Raw genomic sequence first — 17827 nt, forward strand, 5'->3', positions numbered from 1 at the left:
CGCATGGTGCGTGTCATACTTAAACTAATGCTAAAGCTAATTTATTTAATTAGTCTAGTGCACTACAGTAGTTGGCCAACAAGTTTGATGAGTGGAGAAATATATCGGATGTTATTAGTTTGAAAGATACTTTGTGGCACAAAATTAAACCAAAGTCGATCAGAGTTTGAGATCCAAAAATACCAATCACCATTCCAGTACAGAAAGAAACCTATATATTGGTACTTAAAGAGAGTGTATAGATATAAATTATCTTATGTTTGGGTGTCAAGGAGATTAGTTAGTTATGGAATGATTTCCCAAAAATGATTTACTTGATAAAAAATTCTACAGATTCTTGTCTCGTTGATGATACAGCAAAATCATGACATGGGTATAATGACGTTACCCCATATATGGCATATCATGTAAGTGAATCAATTTCAATTAAAAGCTACTTTGAAACAAATTCTCGCAGCAAAAGTTTGAAAAAGTGAATGATAGATTTACAAATTGGTATTTCAGAGCATCAGACCACAGAAAATGGAATGCATTGAAACAAATAATGGAAAAAACAAACCGAGTAGAGTTTTTAATGAGCAAGTGTAATAGGTTTAAACCCCAGTAAACATGTAGCAGTTGTGGTGAAAAGTGTCATAATAGCAGAAGTTGTATTAATTTTAATAATGAATAAGGGGGTTTTTTTTCAGAGAGTATTTTGATATATTATGTTTATTGTTACTCCTATTTTTTTTGCTGAAAACAAATGTTAGTGGGAAGGGAAAGTCGACCACAATGTTTCCAGCAACTAGGCATTTCACTTAGGCAAGTATAGTGATGAAAGACAGCAGCAATCTGGATAGTAAACTAAAAGATGAGGTGAAAACTGCACATGAAATCACACTACTGCATACCACAGAATGTCAGTTTTTTTCATTCCTCAAACCTAAAATTCAACCATCCTAATGAAGATAAATATGTACTAGCAGGGATCAGAAAACAAATTAAAAAACAATCATAAAGCTAAGAAAACCACAGAAAAGTAAATAAATCCAACCTTAACCTTCAAAAGATTTACTTGCAGTTTTTTTTGGCTTTAAAGTTATCAACTGGGTTAATCTTGTTTTAAAAGAAATTTTCCAAGACATTATATAGGTATTCTTTCTAACCTTGCATTTTGTAATTTTATTTCATGGCACCCGAGATGGAATAGGAGAGTATGTGATGAGACTTGAATAGTATGAAGAAATCAGTGGCAATATTAATATGGATTTTGTCTTTTATAAAGATTTTCATCCAAATTATAGTAATCGATCTATTGAATATACAGAAAAATAAATATGCACAAAATGTGAATTTATTTAAAATGCATCCATTGGAGCAATGACTACAAATCAAACTTCATGCGTAACTACATTTCATAACTGCCCACTCTCTGTTTGCATTAAGGTCTCCGGTTAACATCATTTTATTGTCTGCTTCCATCTTTCTTCTAGCAGCTTTATCATCACTCCAGGCAAATGGTGTATTTAAATGTTTCCATACCAAATTAAAAAAATATCAGGAGTGTTTTGTTACATTTTCCATTACTGGTAGACTGTTTACATTTTGCGAATCTTGTTGAGTCTTTTTATAAAATTGTACATGTGATAATCCGGCTGTTTGCATTTTGTTGATTGCACATTTGGTATATCCTAAAACAGTGTCATTTCATGACAATCCATACATAAAACACACTCTTTATGACTTTTGTCAGGCTAACATCATCTGCTTGTAAGGGTAGATAACAGCATCAGTGTTATCAAATCTTTGCAGTATTAACAGAAATTTCGTCCCCATTATCCTCAGTTTCATAGTGTTATGTGCAAGTTCAGTTTCTTTTATTAGATTAGAAAAACATGGTCTCTCATTTGCAAAAATATTCTACTCCTACATAAAATGGTTAATTCGTATTAGTGCAAGAGAAATCACCATTCAGGTATATTCTCTATTCCTGATGTAGTGGTGGTGTAATTCATATGCCAATCAATTGTTGCCGATACATTCATGTTTAAGCTGATCCAACAAACTTGAGTTAAACAGTCAACTATCCATTTCTGAAGTCAGATAGAAGCATAATGACTATTACAGTATACAGTATCTGTGGTATTCCAGAGACCTTCTTGGAAAGGAACTGCAAGGACGGACAGAAAGTCGCGGTATGTAATGTAGCTGCATGAAGAAAGACACATCATGAAGTGTGCTGTTGGCACTAAAATTGATTATGTGAAGATAACTATATATTATAGTTATCCACAAATCCACAATATTGACATTTTGTGCCTATATATTTACGTATATTAAGGAAGAAAAAGGAAACATTTATTTATTTTCAAACTTTGTAATCCGCCAAAGAGATATTATACTTGATACAGTCAACTTTCCCAATATCGGTCCCCCTCCAGACCGGTTTTCTGGACGGTAGGTTTATAGAGAGTGTTTGGTTACACCTTTTTTACACCTCATATTGGGTTGAGAACCCTCTAACTAGGCCTAGCTAGAAAGTATTCAGTATGTGGTGTATGTTGACTCAACAAAGCTCTTATTATCAAATCATTACATTTTAGCATTTTAACTTAAAATGTATCATAGTTTTTAATTAATAATATCTGTAATTAGTAAGTAGTAATTCCATTCGATGTTATTCTCCATCGCCGATACACCCACTGTAGGATGTATTGTACCATGGAGAAATAAGTATTTCTTCATGATTGAACTAAGTTTATCGAAAATAACAACACTGATGCCTAACACCTATCAATCAGAAAACATTTGTTGACTGGTCATCCACCACACACGCACACATGACATCATTTACTGGGTAAATGCATAGGCCACGCCTCCCTAAATCGGCCAAAAGGAAAAAAAAAGAGAAAAGCTTTTTGTGCTTTCAGCGTGTTACACACGATCTAGGGTGGAAGGTCAGATCCGACTAAGACAAAACTGACTGAATGTCTTTGTTTTCTGATTGATAGGTGTTAATTACGGCATCAATGTTATTATTTTCGATAAACTTAAGTTCAATACATCGTTTATTTTAACTGGGCGTTCAGTTTAGAAGGTATTTCTATTGTTTTTGACTGAATAATTTGGTCGATATTTGGAAATGGGGAAGTCGGTTTTCGGAATGGATTTTTGTACAGTAAGAATAGGCAATTTTAGCATAAAAACCGGTTTTCTGTGTGTATATATATATATAAATATTGAGGTCTGTTAGTATTTGCAAGAATGCAAAAAATACTGGGTCTTCTATACTTACCCCTAGGCATAGTCATTTCATTTTTAACTGCCCATTAAACTAGCTCCAGTCAAACTGGGCCTTGCCTGACTCTGGCTCTCAAATCATTGCGATGGCATAAACTTTTGAACACTGTAAATCATTAAACATGGAATTACATCACCTTCATTCCATCCATTAAGGGATTACTTGTAAGGCCTATTATGGGCAACAGAATCAGGAAAAGAAGATATTATTGTGAGTGAGATGGAAGTGAGTGACACTGACAGGAGTGGCCTTTTTTTGTTTAGTGACTTTATGGCAGGACAATGCTACGAAGTTGATGAGTATTAGATATCACATACGGACGTATCAAGTTATATGGGGGGGCAAGGTAAAAATAACCACTACACTAGGTGACGTTTAATCCTAAAGGGTCTACTTCTAGAAAGTTGCTACATTTTCAGACAAGCCTCCATTAAACCATGTAAAAATTTGTAAGCAGGTGAACTATGGAACCGATGTAGCAACCATGACCATACACTTTTTTACTGAGGTCAGAGGATATACAATAAAAGGTCCAGTTAGAAATTCATGTAGTGTTTGTGAGAAAGCTGTGGCAAAAAATGCCTGCCACATTTAATGTTTTATAAGAAAATGTAGAAGCTGTATTGATGCAAGAGAAAGCATTATTTTGTTAATAATGCTTATAGATATATAGGGTTTTGTATGTTTCTGGAGATTAAAAGGATAGCTTAGAGTATTTAGTCGAATCTTCTGCACACGGAGTCTCTGAAGTAAAGATAACTGCCTGAGAACGTATTAAAGACCTTCGTCTAACGATATATGAAACGATGTTGCAAGAATCAAGCCGGTACAGACATAGTTCTCGTTGTTCAGACAAGAAGCAATATGTCTTTGAGACAATGGAAGTTAAATTATTAGATGATGAAGTTGCTTTAAAGAGAGCATCTAATTCTTGAACCTGTCAAAAGAGGGTGAACACTAGATGGAAACAGACAATAACAGACAATAACAAAGAAGTTCTGTTGGCATTGCAATTGGAGAGGAGAAGGAGATAGAGAGCGTGCCAAAGTAAGAAAACAGCTGTGGTATATGCTCTGTACGAGAGATTGCGTGATCCAAATTTGTTAATATATTATCTTGATTGAGTGAATAAATGTAATTAAATATGTGTGCATTGGGCAAAGCTCTATCAAGTGTAGGTGAACTATTGATGACAAAGTTCAAAATATTGAGCTCATATATTTTACTTTAAATGCAAATATGTAGAACATTCTGGGTTGTAGGGTAGCTATAGGTAGCTATGTAAGTGAAATTTCAAGTGATGTTTATTCGTAATTCTGGAAGGAATTTTGCTTAACCAAACCATAAAAAGGTAAGAATGGTTGTGAGTTGCCTGGCCCTACATGACAGGAGAAGAAATTGGAAAGATTCTACTAAAAACAAACAAAATTACCACTAGTATATCACTCTATTTTAGGGGAAGAGTTGATCATCAAAGTTATTTTTAATTAGCATAAGTAGACCTGACCCGGGTGGTAAATACTTCTTTACCAAAACTAAAACATTTTTCATTTTAAATAAAATTAAAAATTACGTATTCCAAATATTTCAAATTGAGATACTTAGATTTAACTAATGATGCCTAATGCCAGTAGGCCTAATGTAAAAGGGAATGAAGTTCATGTATCAAATCTAACAAAGGAAGATGCACTCAAGAAGGAGAGTTGTTATTTGAAGATATGAAATAGTTTATTCTTTGTAATTTCCTAGGATTTTTTAAATCCATTAAAAAATCATCACTGAGTATACTAGCATGCTAGTTGGTTGTGAGATGAACTGTTAATTAAGTTATGTGTGGGGATGATGATAAAGGTCATCAGTTTTTCAATGGGTCTATTACCTCAAATTGTAGAAACAATCTGGAACAGGTGCACAAGTTGTACAAGAGGTTATATAAAAAGAGCAATACATTTATTATACTGTACATGCATTTGCCGATACTTTAGAACCATGGAAGGCAAAAGTTAGGTTCGACAAGCAGAATGGCTTTTTTTTTAATGGAGAGCAATGCATTCACCTTTTTATTTTCCATATTTCAGTTGTACCAAGAATGTACCTTGAATGTAGCAATCTGAAATCGATGAAACCCACAAGATTTATTATGAAAAACATGTCTCTAAGAATATGTGTTTCTTTCCTGGATAACATTCATCTATCGAACCAAACAGTCTACCACCTTTTGGTAAGCATGAATTGAAATGTCTAGCAAATAAAGCAAATTTTTTATTGTTGCTAATAACACTCAAAGTTTAGAATGATATCTATGCTGAAGGGTCCACAAAAAACTAAGCCATGCAAAGAGTAGACATTTAAATTTTATAAAAAAAAAAGAATAAATTCAAAGTTATGTTGGTATAAGTTTAAAAAAAGTAGTTTTACTACTAAAGATTACAGTAATTTAGAATGCAATTTTATTGCAAAAAAAGAAAACAATACAAAAATGTGGCTCAATAGCCCAAATTCATTTTAATCAAGCTAAAAGATAGAGATATAAATATATATATAATACAATATAGATAATTTATTACTGTCCGGGTTAAAGTATGGTTGAGGAACAGAAATTTAATGCTTTCAGCAACACCACTCTGTGGCTGCATGTATAAAGAGGTAAGAAGTTTTTTCAAACAAATTAGCATATAAACCTACAAAGAAGCAGATGACTTTAAAAAAACGCTGAGAAAGTGGCAAGACCATTATCAGCAGATGTTAAACCAAATAAGATTCAGACTTTCAACTACAAATAGTCATGATAAAGACCAACAAACGGATGTTAAAATTCAACAAAAACTAATTGTTAAACAGAGAGTACGTATTTCTAGACTAAAACATGGCGTACGTAAACTAAAACAAACAGTAACAAGGCCAACAGCCATAAGTCGCATGCTCTCAGAAAAAAATGAACTTTCAAAACATAATGTACTTTAAAACTTTTCTGTACATCAAAACAGTTCAAAAAGTACAGAAAAGCGATAAAACGCATAGTGATACCGGACCGACAGACAGACCGACCGACCGACATAGTGAACTATTGAGTCGCGTCCACGCAACTAAAAAAAATAAAGGTACAAATGTTGGAATGAACAACATTGCTAGTATTATAGGTCAGGTAAAACGATACATTAAAGAACCAGCATTATCATTTTTCTCCTTACAGCTTAAGAATTCTGAACTTCTAACAAAAGCCAGGGGTAGAAGATGGTCATACAGTAACAAGGTGTTAGCCCTGTCACACCATCAAGGCCCCAGGGCGTATGAATTTTGTAGACAAATATTCATTATGCCTACACCTTCATCTTTACATAAATGGTTGAAAAACATCGAAATTCAACCAGGGTTCAACACCGTTCCATCTTCCGACATTACGCTTTCCACAATTTGTTTCCATTTTTGTCTGTTTATCGCAGGATGGTTTGTTATTGTGTTAGTGTCTACATGTCTTATTTGATTCATCCAGTTATTTCTTGGTCTTCCTACGGGTCATTTTACTTTCCTGTTAGTTTACTTCATTGTTTGTTTGATTGGGGTATCATCCGGTAATCTAATTATGCGTTTAATAGCCGGATTTAAAAAGAGAAGAAGAAGCTGAAGCAACCGATGTCCACAAATTCTTCCCATGTGCAGTTCTTTAATAAATAAAAGTCATGGCTGAATAATGTGAAAGCAGACACCACGAGCTGGATGGCTATTGGCGATATCTAAACATCAGAAAAGACATAAAGTTTATGCTCACAGCAAGATTCAATCAAGATATTGTTGAAAACCTGTTTTCACAAACTTATGTAAAAACAATCAATATTGATTGAACAAGTTGTACTGCACATCTAATCAGTTTTGTGAATAAATAAAGTTTATATATATAAATCGGCAAAGTTCAACCAGGTTCAACATTGCCGATTTGTCTGGGACGAATCGTAACTATTAGCCAATCACACACTGAATATCAGTCGACGTCACTCGCGGCGGGAATCTGCTCTCATTATCGATCCACACAACATCGACGATTGCGATAATGATAGCAGCGACAACAAACAGTTTCGACGTGTCTCTTCTTAATTTTGTTGTCTCTACGACAAAGGTTTGAAGGGATTTAAAGATATGCGAACAAAAAGCAATGCATGGAGTGAGGTTGCGGCAAAACTAGGATGTACTGTTAAAAAATGCATCCAACAGAACTAAAGTGTCCGGACAACATTTTCTTTGTTAATTTTGTGTTTTTATAGTTTATTTTGTATTTACTGTTTGTATTGTTTAAGGGTCCCTAATGATCAGCTGATGCTGGATGGACCACCCTCATAAAATATTGTTGGAAAAAAAAAAAAAAAATAGGCACATCTAGCCTAGGCCCTACTAACTAGCTAGGCCTAGTTCGCTAGCGTTCTCTACCTGCCTGCTGGATTTTGCTTTTTTAGTAGGTAGGCCTAGCCTTATCTTAATGATAAAACCGTAATTTAAAGAAAAATAGTACATTGCCTGGAAGTCAACGAGTTTTGGTTAAATTTAACTGTTATAGCTAAATCATTTTTGTTAATGTAATTTTTTTTATTTTTCATCTTCCTTAATGCAAATGGTTACAAAAAAATTACACTAACTACAACTATGGGCCACAGTTATTGCTTTTGAGGAGTGTACTTAAGTTAAAGAGAGTAATATATTTTTTTTAATAGTTCATACATGGTTACATTTACTTTAAAAAGCTTACAAATTCACCCTAAACTAGCAATTTTCTAGTAGCTTTTTCATGATTTCTAGTTTTTCTAATTTTAAAACTAGTATAGTAACAATGGTACTTGATTTGCCAATTCTGTAAATTCAATTTTTTTAGAAATTAAAAATGTGCTAGGTCTACTGTAGCTAGCAAAGTTGGGTTACTAATTTCCGTTCTTTTCCTTACCCTGTTTTATAAACAAAATAAATAGATATGGTTTTTAGGACTTTTGAAATAAAAGAGCTCTATAGGCCTAGTTAGAATAGAATAGAAGTAGGCATAGAGGCTGTAAAAAAGCTGTACTGTATTTCATCACAAAACTTTACCTAGGTCCTCTTAGACTATTTACAATCACAACTTAGGACTCTTAAGTCGTGATCGGTAGTGACATGCTTGCATATTATTGACATTATTATTTTTAAGGAAGAGAGCTATTTTATTAGATCTAACTAAGATGAACCAGTCTTCCTAGCACATTAAAATCATGACAAATTAGTATTAATATAATCGGACTTTGAATAGGTTGTTTTAGTTTTAATAAAGTTATTAAATATTATCACTTCCATATAGAAAAAAAAACAAATGTTTTCACTAATAAAATGACAAAATAAATTTAAATGGTTACATTCAACCACAAAACCATTTTGATGATATCTAAATGCTTTAAATTACATTTTTTCAGGTAAATAAATTTTTCTTTTTTAGATCCAATTTTTGGTCAAAGTGGATAACTAGGCCTTAGGCATATTCTAGGATGCAGACGTTCCAACCCTCCCGATTTATCCGGGAGTCTCCCGAATTTTAACATCACCTCCCGGTCTCCGAATTTTAAATATATCTCCCGATTTCACACATTTCTATAAAATTAAAATTCAGTATTATTGCATTAAATTAAAATCTATCTTCCCACGAAAGTTAATATTACAAATTAATTTAATCTCACACGTCGTACGTACCACCCCGTATGATACAACGAACATGTATTGTAATGTATGTAAAGATTGTATAGCATAGTACAGCATACTGTAAGGCGACGTCCTTTGTGTTTACCGACAGTATGTGATTCTTACCTTTAGCGATAAAGCTACAGTATCGCTTTATCAGTAGAGTAGGTGCACGTGTACTGAAAATTTTTCCTGGTTACAAGTTTGACCTAATTCCCATGCCCAGGGAAGGCATCATCGTCAGTGTAGTAGTAGTAGTACTGTGCGACGTCCTTTGTGTTCACCGACAGTACGCGATGAATCTACAGAATCAGTAGTAGGCGCGCGTGTACTGAAATTGCTAGTTACAAGTTCTTTGACCCAATTCCAATGCCCAGGCATCGATCGTACCATCGTACAGTACTGTATGTATTATCACTGCGCATGTACCGGAAAAGTACTTGTAGTACTGTATTTTGCGTACATACTTTCGTGAATTGCAATCAGTCGTGACATTTTCTGGTTTTACAGTATGTCGGAAAAACGTAGTAGCGTAGTTTGAGAGACTAAAGAAAGTTGTAAAAAGAAAAAATATAAAACTAGATTTTCTAATGAATGAAAAAATACGTTTCCGTTTGTTAGTGCGAGTAATCAACACGCTACCGAGAGTGAATACAAGTTTTTTTGCACTATTTGTAACGTGAATTTGTCATGCTCACAGGGAGGAATCAACAATGTTGCTGTACACTCCAGTAAGTTGTTTGTTTTAATTTGTATTTTTGTTAATGAATTAATACAACTAAGTACAGATTTGATTTGTACTGTGAATGATTTTTTATTTAAGTGTATACAACAATATAAAGTTAGTAAATATAGTTTGATTTATAATCACCAAACAAGTTCTTTTCTTTTTGTTTGTATTACTCTGATTTGCAAAGAGCTGTCTTAAGATTCGTGTTGGTAGTACAGTATACTTTTATTCTTGAACGTTGGTGGCGGTATACCCTCCCGATTTTTAATTCATTTAGGTTGGAACGTCTGAGGATGTGACATTAAAAAAAATGGCATATTAAAAAAAAAACAAGGGGACAATACATCTTATTGCCTGGGTCTAATAATACTGTACCAAAGGAGATTACAATACCACTACTATTAGGCCGCCTACTAATAATATTAGCCTCTAATACAAAACTAAAGCTTGTTTTCCATTAAATCGCTACATCATGTCGACATGTATCGCCGACAGTTGTCCCCGACTTAGGATAGTGATTTTATGGAAACGCTCGTTGTAGGGTGTCAATCTGGTACTAAACTATGCATGCATTGACACCAAAAGCACAAAAAAGGTACGTACACACTTACGTAATTTGAAATGGCAGCAATTGCAAGACGTCAAATTTTAATTTTAAAAAATGCTTCTGCTTTTATGGAAGCAAAAAAAGCAAAACCAATGTAAAATCAATAAAAAAAAGAAAACATCGATGTTGGGTTAGAAAAATCTACCAAGAACGTACGAAATATGGACAGTACTCGACACTATTTAGAATTCTAAAAAGTGATGACCGAGAGTACTTTTACAGGTAGCTAAGAAAGTTAGTTAGTAAGTTAGTTATCATATTATGGTTAAAATATTATATAGAGAATTCAAAACCTAACTATTTTTAAATAAAATATCTTGATATTAGATTCCAAAGCAGCATCTTAATAATGAGCAGTCCTTACAATTAGGAAGACCTGAAAATAAGGAAATCGATGAGGCTGAGACCTGTACCCTTTTTTAGGACAATGATGAAGATCTTATAACAATCAATGACTTAAAACACTAAAAATGAAAGAGTTTTGTAAAATTGTGTTTATTCCTCAAAAGACATGAAAAGAAAATTATCATCATCAATATACGGTACTAAAATTATATTTTCAGAAGTTTAAGTAATTAAGTACAAACAAACTGCTCGTTTAATCTTTTCATAGAAATCAAAATCAATAAAGGGGATATTGAAGAGCAAAAATTTGAACTAATTGAGGCAGCTGCCAAATTAATCAATAGTATTATTATCAATTAAGTATGTCAAAAACTACAAATAATAAGGAATACCCTTTGGATGATGAGTTAACTGTTGAAAATGGTTTGGCCTACCCAGAAGTTTGAGGATTTTTTGTAAGAAATTATTTGTTGGAAAGGAGACTGAATTAAAGGTAGCATCAATTGGCCAATCAATCATCCAAGCCGCAAGGCCTAGAGCAATTTATAGCTCCATTTCAATTGGGCTTTGCCATACAGATGCACCACCATTTCGAATAAAAATACCTAATAAATTCTTTAAATTTACTTTTAAAATAAGTTTTGAAATTTGAAGGAAATGCTGTCATAATTAGTATGGATAGGTTGTGTGACGTAGCGCATGATAGCTCAGTTACCTTTAATACTGACAATGTAGACCACAACATTCAGATTCAGATTCAGATAGAAAGAATACATTCCATGGAATGGGTATGATAGCATGTATCAAAAATGGAAAGGTATAAATATAACATCCGTTCCCAGAAAAATTTTCTCAAGCAGTCAGATATCAAAAGCATCTCATGTGAAAATGGTAACCTACCATGAGTCAAGGAACATACTTAATTGTATGAAGCAGACATCCATATCTGAATGTGTTATATTTCATATTAAATTTTCCTAATGCTCAGATATTGGTACCTTGTTCGTTTGACCAAAATGCTCTGGGCTGTCGGTCACTGCCATCAAAATCACTTGCCCATATACTGCCATGCATTCTCCACTAGAGTTTGAGGTGTACCAAAAAACTAATCATTAAATACATGTAACCTAAAAGTGCATGAACTTCCCGGGGAAACAGCTGCAGATTATACCAAACACATCTCACATATTGCAAATATTGTCTGCTAAATCAAGAATGCGGATGGAGAAGAAATTCGACAGAAAATAATCAGATATTGCGAATACTATATAAGAGTCATTGTTAATCATGCCACCACAGCCAGCCTAAATGAAGTTTGGAATATGAGTTGAACTGCCATCTACATCCTCTGGATTCTATTTCAACTTCATGTACATCTTTAAAACAATTAAAGACAAACATAATGTAACAGGTAATAAGATAATTTTTATTTTCGTATTAAACAAGGCTAATTTTAACAGATTTTTATTTGGTTAACAAATATTAAAATGTTTTTCTTATTTTAAATTACAGGTGAGCGAATTTATGGATCAGACAGTTCTGCTGGTCAGTTGTCATTAGCCTTCACAACATTTAAAGATGGTTCAGACACCTAATATACAATGGATAAAAACACTGATCCAATTCCCATACAATACAAAACAGTGAAAGCCACATAGCAAGCCAATCTTGTGGGACAATCACAGAAAAAAATCTATGACAGTAAAGCCAACAACCAGACTACAATGGACCAATAAAGGTAAGTTATGTTAAAACAAGAATGACATTTTGTTTTCACACCTGAACATTAAAGAATACTGTACACTTCAAGAACAGAATGTATATGTCGTAATTAATGATGAAGTTCGGTAGCTGAATGAAAATTGAAATCCGAACTTCCAATCACGGGTTAAATTTCATTCTTATCAATCTACCAAAGCTGAGGATACCAAATGGATTGGGAAAATGTTACAAGGAAAGAAACATCAGATACGCCTGCAATAGTTAAGCATATGTTTAAAGTATGTATGGATGTAACAAATATCCATCGCCAGCAGGTGCCAATATAAAGTGATGATCAACCATTTGCTATTGCAAAGCAGCTTTAATGGCAACATCTCCAGCAATTTGACGAGGACAAGATATTATAAATGATGTGAGGCCTGCATATTGAGCTGGCAATAAATGGTTGGGATATTGCTCTAAAATAGTTGTTGGTCAGAAACAACATCAGGAAGAGCCGAATCATTAACCTTTGCTAAGCATGTTAAGCATGCTCGGTATGCACACCAGTTTACACTTGTCTCCTTAAAGTTGAGATAACGGGAATAATGAGACTGGATATGGTTGACAAACAAAAAGGGAAAATATCCACAATTTTTTTTTCGGAGATTGAATGAAACTACAGATGGTCTACCTTGCTTTTGTTAGATTTTTAGTTTTATGTTAAAATCATTTTAGCTGTATGCTTTATGAATATTTTCCTTGAACCAAACTCATTACTAGCGATGGCTACCCATTCATCTGAGAGATATGGTGTAAGATATGGTATAATTATATGGGCAGAATTCATGAATGGCAGATTCCAGCAAAACAGTTCTTAAGATGGCCTTAGATCAGGTTGGAAACTATCTATTTTGTGAAAAATAAAGTTCCATCTAGGGTATGTGGTTCAGAGTTCACACGGTGTCAGATTTCACACGCCCACCTCATAAATATTCATTTTTAAACAAACCCATCAACCAATCAAAACACTTTGCTCACTGAACTGTAAAATTACTTCTCTGCTTCGATCGTTGATCCAAGCAGTGTACAGCAAAACTTTGAATCCAAAAAACCATATTTTGCAAGTCAAGGTAGGTACAAAACTTGAATTTTTCTTAATTACGCAATTAGCTAACGAGTATGGGCCACGTGCAAAAGCCCAAAAAATCTAAATTTAAAGAGATATACTTGTAATTTATGATTTATATGGTCTTTAATAACTGGCCAAACAAAAATAATTTGTTTGTCTGATGCTTACGTCATCAACCGATTGTAGGGGAGGGTGAGCGAATACCAGGCCACTAAATCCCAGTTGGGTTCAAAATTCACCCGGTTGGTGGCGCTATATACTTTTTTTATAATGTACTGGTTTTGGGTGATTAGATGCTTCTTAGCCATCTTAATTAGGCGTTTTAACCAAATATAACTCAATAAAACCGTTTTTTATTCAATAGCTATAGTCCTAAATATTTAAAAAATTAAATAAATATAAAAATTAAATATTATTATTATTATTTTTTTTTTATTACAAATTTATATCAAGAATTAAATCAAGAACATTAAAAAATTAGTACGTGAGGTATATTTCGGAAGCACGTGCGTGTGGGCCTGCTAACTAATGTTATTTAATTGGCATACTTAATATACATTATTGTGATAAACATTATTCAAATAATCATTAAATTTTCTTTTTTTTTAAAGGTTATCTACAGTCATCTTTAATTTCAACAGTATTTATATTTAAATATTTACTTATAACAGTATGTGTACCGTTTATTTTATACAGAGTGTAAATTATATTTTTTAATATTTAACAATAAATATATAACATTTACGAAGAAAACATTGTTTATTACTTATCATTTTTGTTTGTTGTTATTAACAATACTGCATATCATTTGTATTGGAATCCTTCGAACGAGTGTAGCATCAGATATTTTCCCGTGTTAGGATTGGATCGTATAAAATCAAAGATCCATTCGGACATCAGAGAAACAACATCAATGAACATACTGATGCTGAAACATCTAAATCACTCATGTATACAATACAGATAAGTTGCTTCTTTAACCCTAAGTGTTAATTGTTTAATGCTGTTGTTTGGCATATTTATTTTTAACTGTTTTTATGTTGCGTTTTATTGTTCGATGTCATCAAGTTTATTTGTGTTTAGTACTGTATTGTGAAAAAAAAAGAGTTTAAAAAAATAAACCGTTCATCGTTATTAAACTTTAGATATGCCTGGACTACAAGACGGTAAATACAGAAAGTACAGCCAGGAGGTTGTCCGTATTGCCTGTGGGCGGGTAAGAAAGGGGGAGCTGTCATATGGGGCAGCTGCTCGAATGTATGGCATCCCTAAATCAACAATTAGGGATAAGGTCAGCGGCAGAACCCCCATCGAATCGACTCCAGGACCAGATCCGATTTTATCGAAGAAGGAAGAAGAACAGCTAGTGGGATGGGCGATAGGGATGGCGAAGATTGGATATGGAAGGACGATGATGGAAATGAAAAGAGTTGTAAAGAAGTTTCTGGATGCCAATGGCAGACCAAACCCTTTCGTCGATAATTTGCCTGGCCGTCGATGGATGCGTAACTTTTTACGTCGTCATCCAGAGCTATCGATGCGCCTACCTGAGACACTAGGAAGGGAACGTGCTGATGTGACGGTCAATAAGATCCAGAGGTGGTTCAGGGAGTGTTCCGACTACATGGTTGAGAGCAAGAACGAGGAGGTCTTCGCTGACCCGCGTCGTCTGTTTAAATTTTTAATGCAGACGAAATCGGCTTCCCTCTCCAAGGGAAGACCGAGAGGGTCATTGCACCCAAGGGGGAAAAGAATGTCTACCAACAAACGGCATCCACCCGGCAACAGATCACGGTCGTGGGTGCATGTAATGCAACAGGGCAATACATTCCGCCGCTGATCATATTTCCGGGTGTTCGGTTTGCCTATGACCCCCTTGATGGTGCACCAGCCGATTCGTCTTTCGCAAAATCTAAGACCGGCTGGATGAATTCAGAAATCTTTTACGAATACATAACAAATCATTTTCATCCTTTTGTTCGATCACTTAACATTCCATTTCCTATTATTTTATTTGTGGATGGGCACGTATCGCACATCAACTTAGAGACGGCCGACTTTTTTTAAAAGAAAATGACATCATTCTTTACTGCTTACCGTCACATGCCAGTCACATTATCCAACCTCTTGATGTGGCTGTGTACAAGTCGGTCAAGGCGTCTTGGTACAACTGTGTACGCGAGTACACCATACAACATCCTGGTCAAGTTGTCACCAAGCAAGCCTTCTCTTCGGTGTTTGCGGAGGCATGGAAAGAGGGCGCAAAATCAAAAAATGCCATTTCTGGATTTCGAAAATGTGGTTTATATCCATTTAATCCTGCCGCCGTTGACACCGACAAGTTACTGCCCTCCACCATTTACCACGACCACACGTCATTAACACCAGCATCTACTTCAACCACCCCCCCCCCCCCCCCCCAATACGACAACCACCAACAACAACAACAACAACATCATCACCTACAAAGACCGCCCTTCTTGCTCTGGAATCCTCCATCGGTCCTGACTTCATTGCCACATACCATCGTCGGCTTCGAGAAGGATACGATGTGCCGGATCCCATGTACGAAACATGGAAAAAACTGAAGACCATTGACCCACCACCTCACGACATCCCAACAACATCAGGGACGTCACACACCGTTCCCCTTCCTTGACGACCATCAGCCTCGGTAGGAAGGCATCCGGAAACTTCATATACCATCCCTAGAGCAGCACTTGGTATACCCAAGAAGGGAATACCAACAAAAAGCGAACGCAAATAAGAAGCTGTGAAGCTCGAAACGATGACTAGGCACATGATGTCAAAGGAAGAATTGAGTTTTTTTCAAATGAACTTTATGGTGCAGGCTGTTTATACCACAAAGTGTGCAGTATCAACTTCCGTACAAATAAACAGGTAAATGTTTCTATGTTTAATTATCTTCCTGTGGTTAAAATAGTAAACAAATTCAAAACCTAACTTTTTATAAATACTATTAGATTCCAAAGCAGTATCCTAATAATGGGCAGTGCTTACAATTAGGAAGACCTGGTAGTAAGGAAAGTGAAGAGGCTTTTTGTAACCATCAATGATTTAGTTATTAAAATGAAAGAGTTTTGTAAAGGTAATTGTGCTTATTCTGGAAAACACATAAAAAGAAAATTAATCGATCATTATGGTAATAATATTATAATTTCAGAAGGTAATGGGAAAGCTGTAATTACGTACAAACAAACTGCTCGTTTAATTATCAAATCATTTCATAGAAATAGAAGAGCAAAAATTAGAACTAATTGAGGCAGCTGCCAAATTAATCAAATGTGATATAAATATGTCGAAAATAACAAATAATAAGGAATACCCATTAGATTATGTGGAAAACGGTTTGGCCTACTTACCCAGTAGATTTTTTTTTCTAAATTATTTGTTGGAAAGGATAGTGATTTGAAGGTAGCTTCAATTGGCCAATCGATCATCCAAGCCGCAAGGCCTAGAGCAATTATAGCTCCATTTTAATTGGGCCTTGCAGTACAGATGCACCACCATTTTAGATCAAGCAAGCAACTCTTTCCATCCTTAAACGTGTTAAACCTTTTATTAATCAGTCTACTTTAAATCAACTTTATCTTTCTCTTGTTCAACTGCATTTTGAATACTGCAGTATTGTATGGTCTAAACTTTTTGACAATGATCTTGACAAACTTACTAAACTTCAAAAACGTGGAGCAAGATTAATATTAAATGCACATTTCCTCACACCTTCTAAAGATATATCCACATCACTTGGTTGGTTAAACCTTTGTGATGTATTTGATCTCAAACGATCGTCTTTAGTGTTTAAATGAAGATGTACCCGAATACCTTAATTTAAATCATATTTTAAATTTTCTAATGAAAATCATGATCATTTTACAAGTAATAGTTGCAAATCACTTTCCCTGGAAAAATGTAGAACAGAGTACTATACGCATTCATTTCAATGGAAAGGTGCTGATCTTTTTAACACATTAAGTGAAGAAACTAAATTGTCAAGTAATTTAAATGTTTTCAAAAGTAACTTTAAGGCATTACTGTAGTTTAAGTTTTATTGTGTTACTGTTATTTTTATATTTTAGTTAAAAATGTACTATTGTACCCAGGGCCCCAAGGGAGACCAGTCTTTTTGACTGATTGGGCCACCCTGGTTAAATATTGTTATTAAATAAATAAAAATAAATAAATTCTTTAAATTAACTTGGATTCTGCTCATCATATTCAGAAGCAGCCGCGTAACAAGGGGTTTTGTCAGGGGGGGGGGGGGCAAACAGGGGCTGATCTTTCCAGAGAGACACCAAGTACTTGAGCCTGTGGGGAAGC

At 34.5% G+C, this 17827-nt stretch overlaps 1 protein-coding gene across 1 annotated transcript; it reads left to right on the forward strand.

The window, feature by feature from the left end:
* Window positions 1-14544: 14544 nt before the first annotated feature.
* LOC140046586 (uncharacterized) lies at window positions 14545-16353 on the forward strand. Its single transcript, XM_072091280.1, has 3 exons — window positions 14545-15306; window positions 15557-15732; window positions 16199-16353. Exons 1-3 carry the CDS (start codon window positions 14634-14636, stop codon window positions 16280-16282), a joined length of 933 nt encoding a protein of 310 aa, XP_071947381.1. The 5' UTR covers window positions 14545-14633; the 3' UTR covers window positions 16283-16353.
* The last annotated feature ends 1474 nt before the right edge of the window (window positions 16354-17827 follow it).

This window comes from Antedon mediterranea, chromosome 4 (assembly GCF_964355755.1).
Source record: "Antedon mediterranea chromosome 4, ecAntMedi1.1, whole genome shotgun sequence".
NCBI classification, from domain to species: Eukaryota; Metazoa; Echinodermata; class Crinoidea; order Comatulida; family Antedonidae; genus Antedon; species Antedon mediterranea.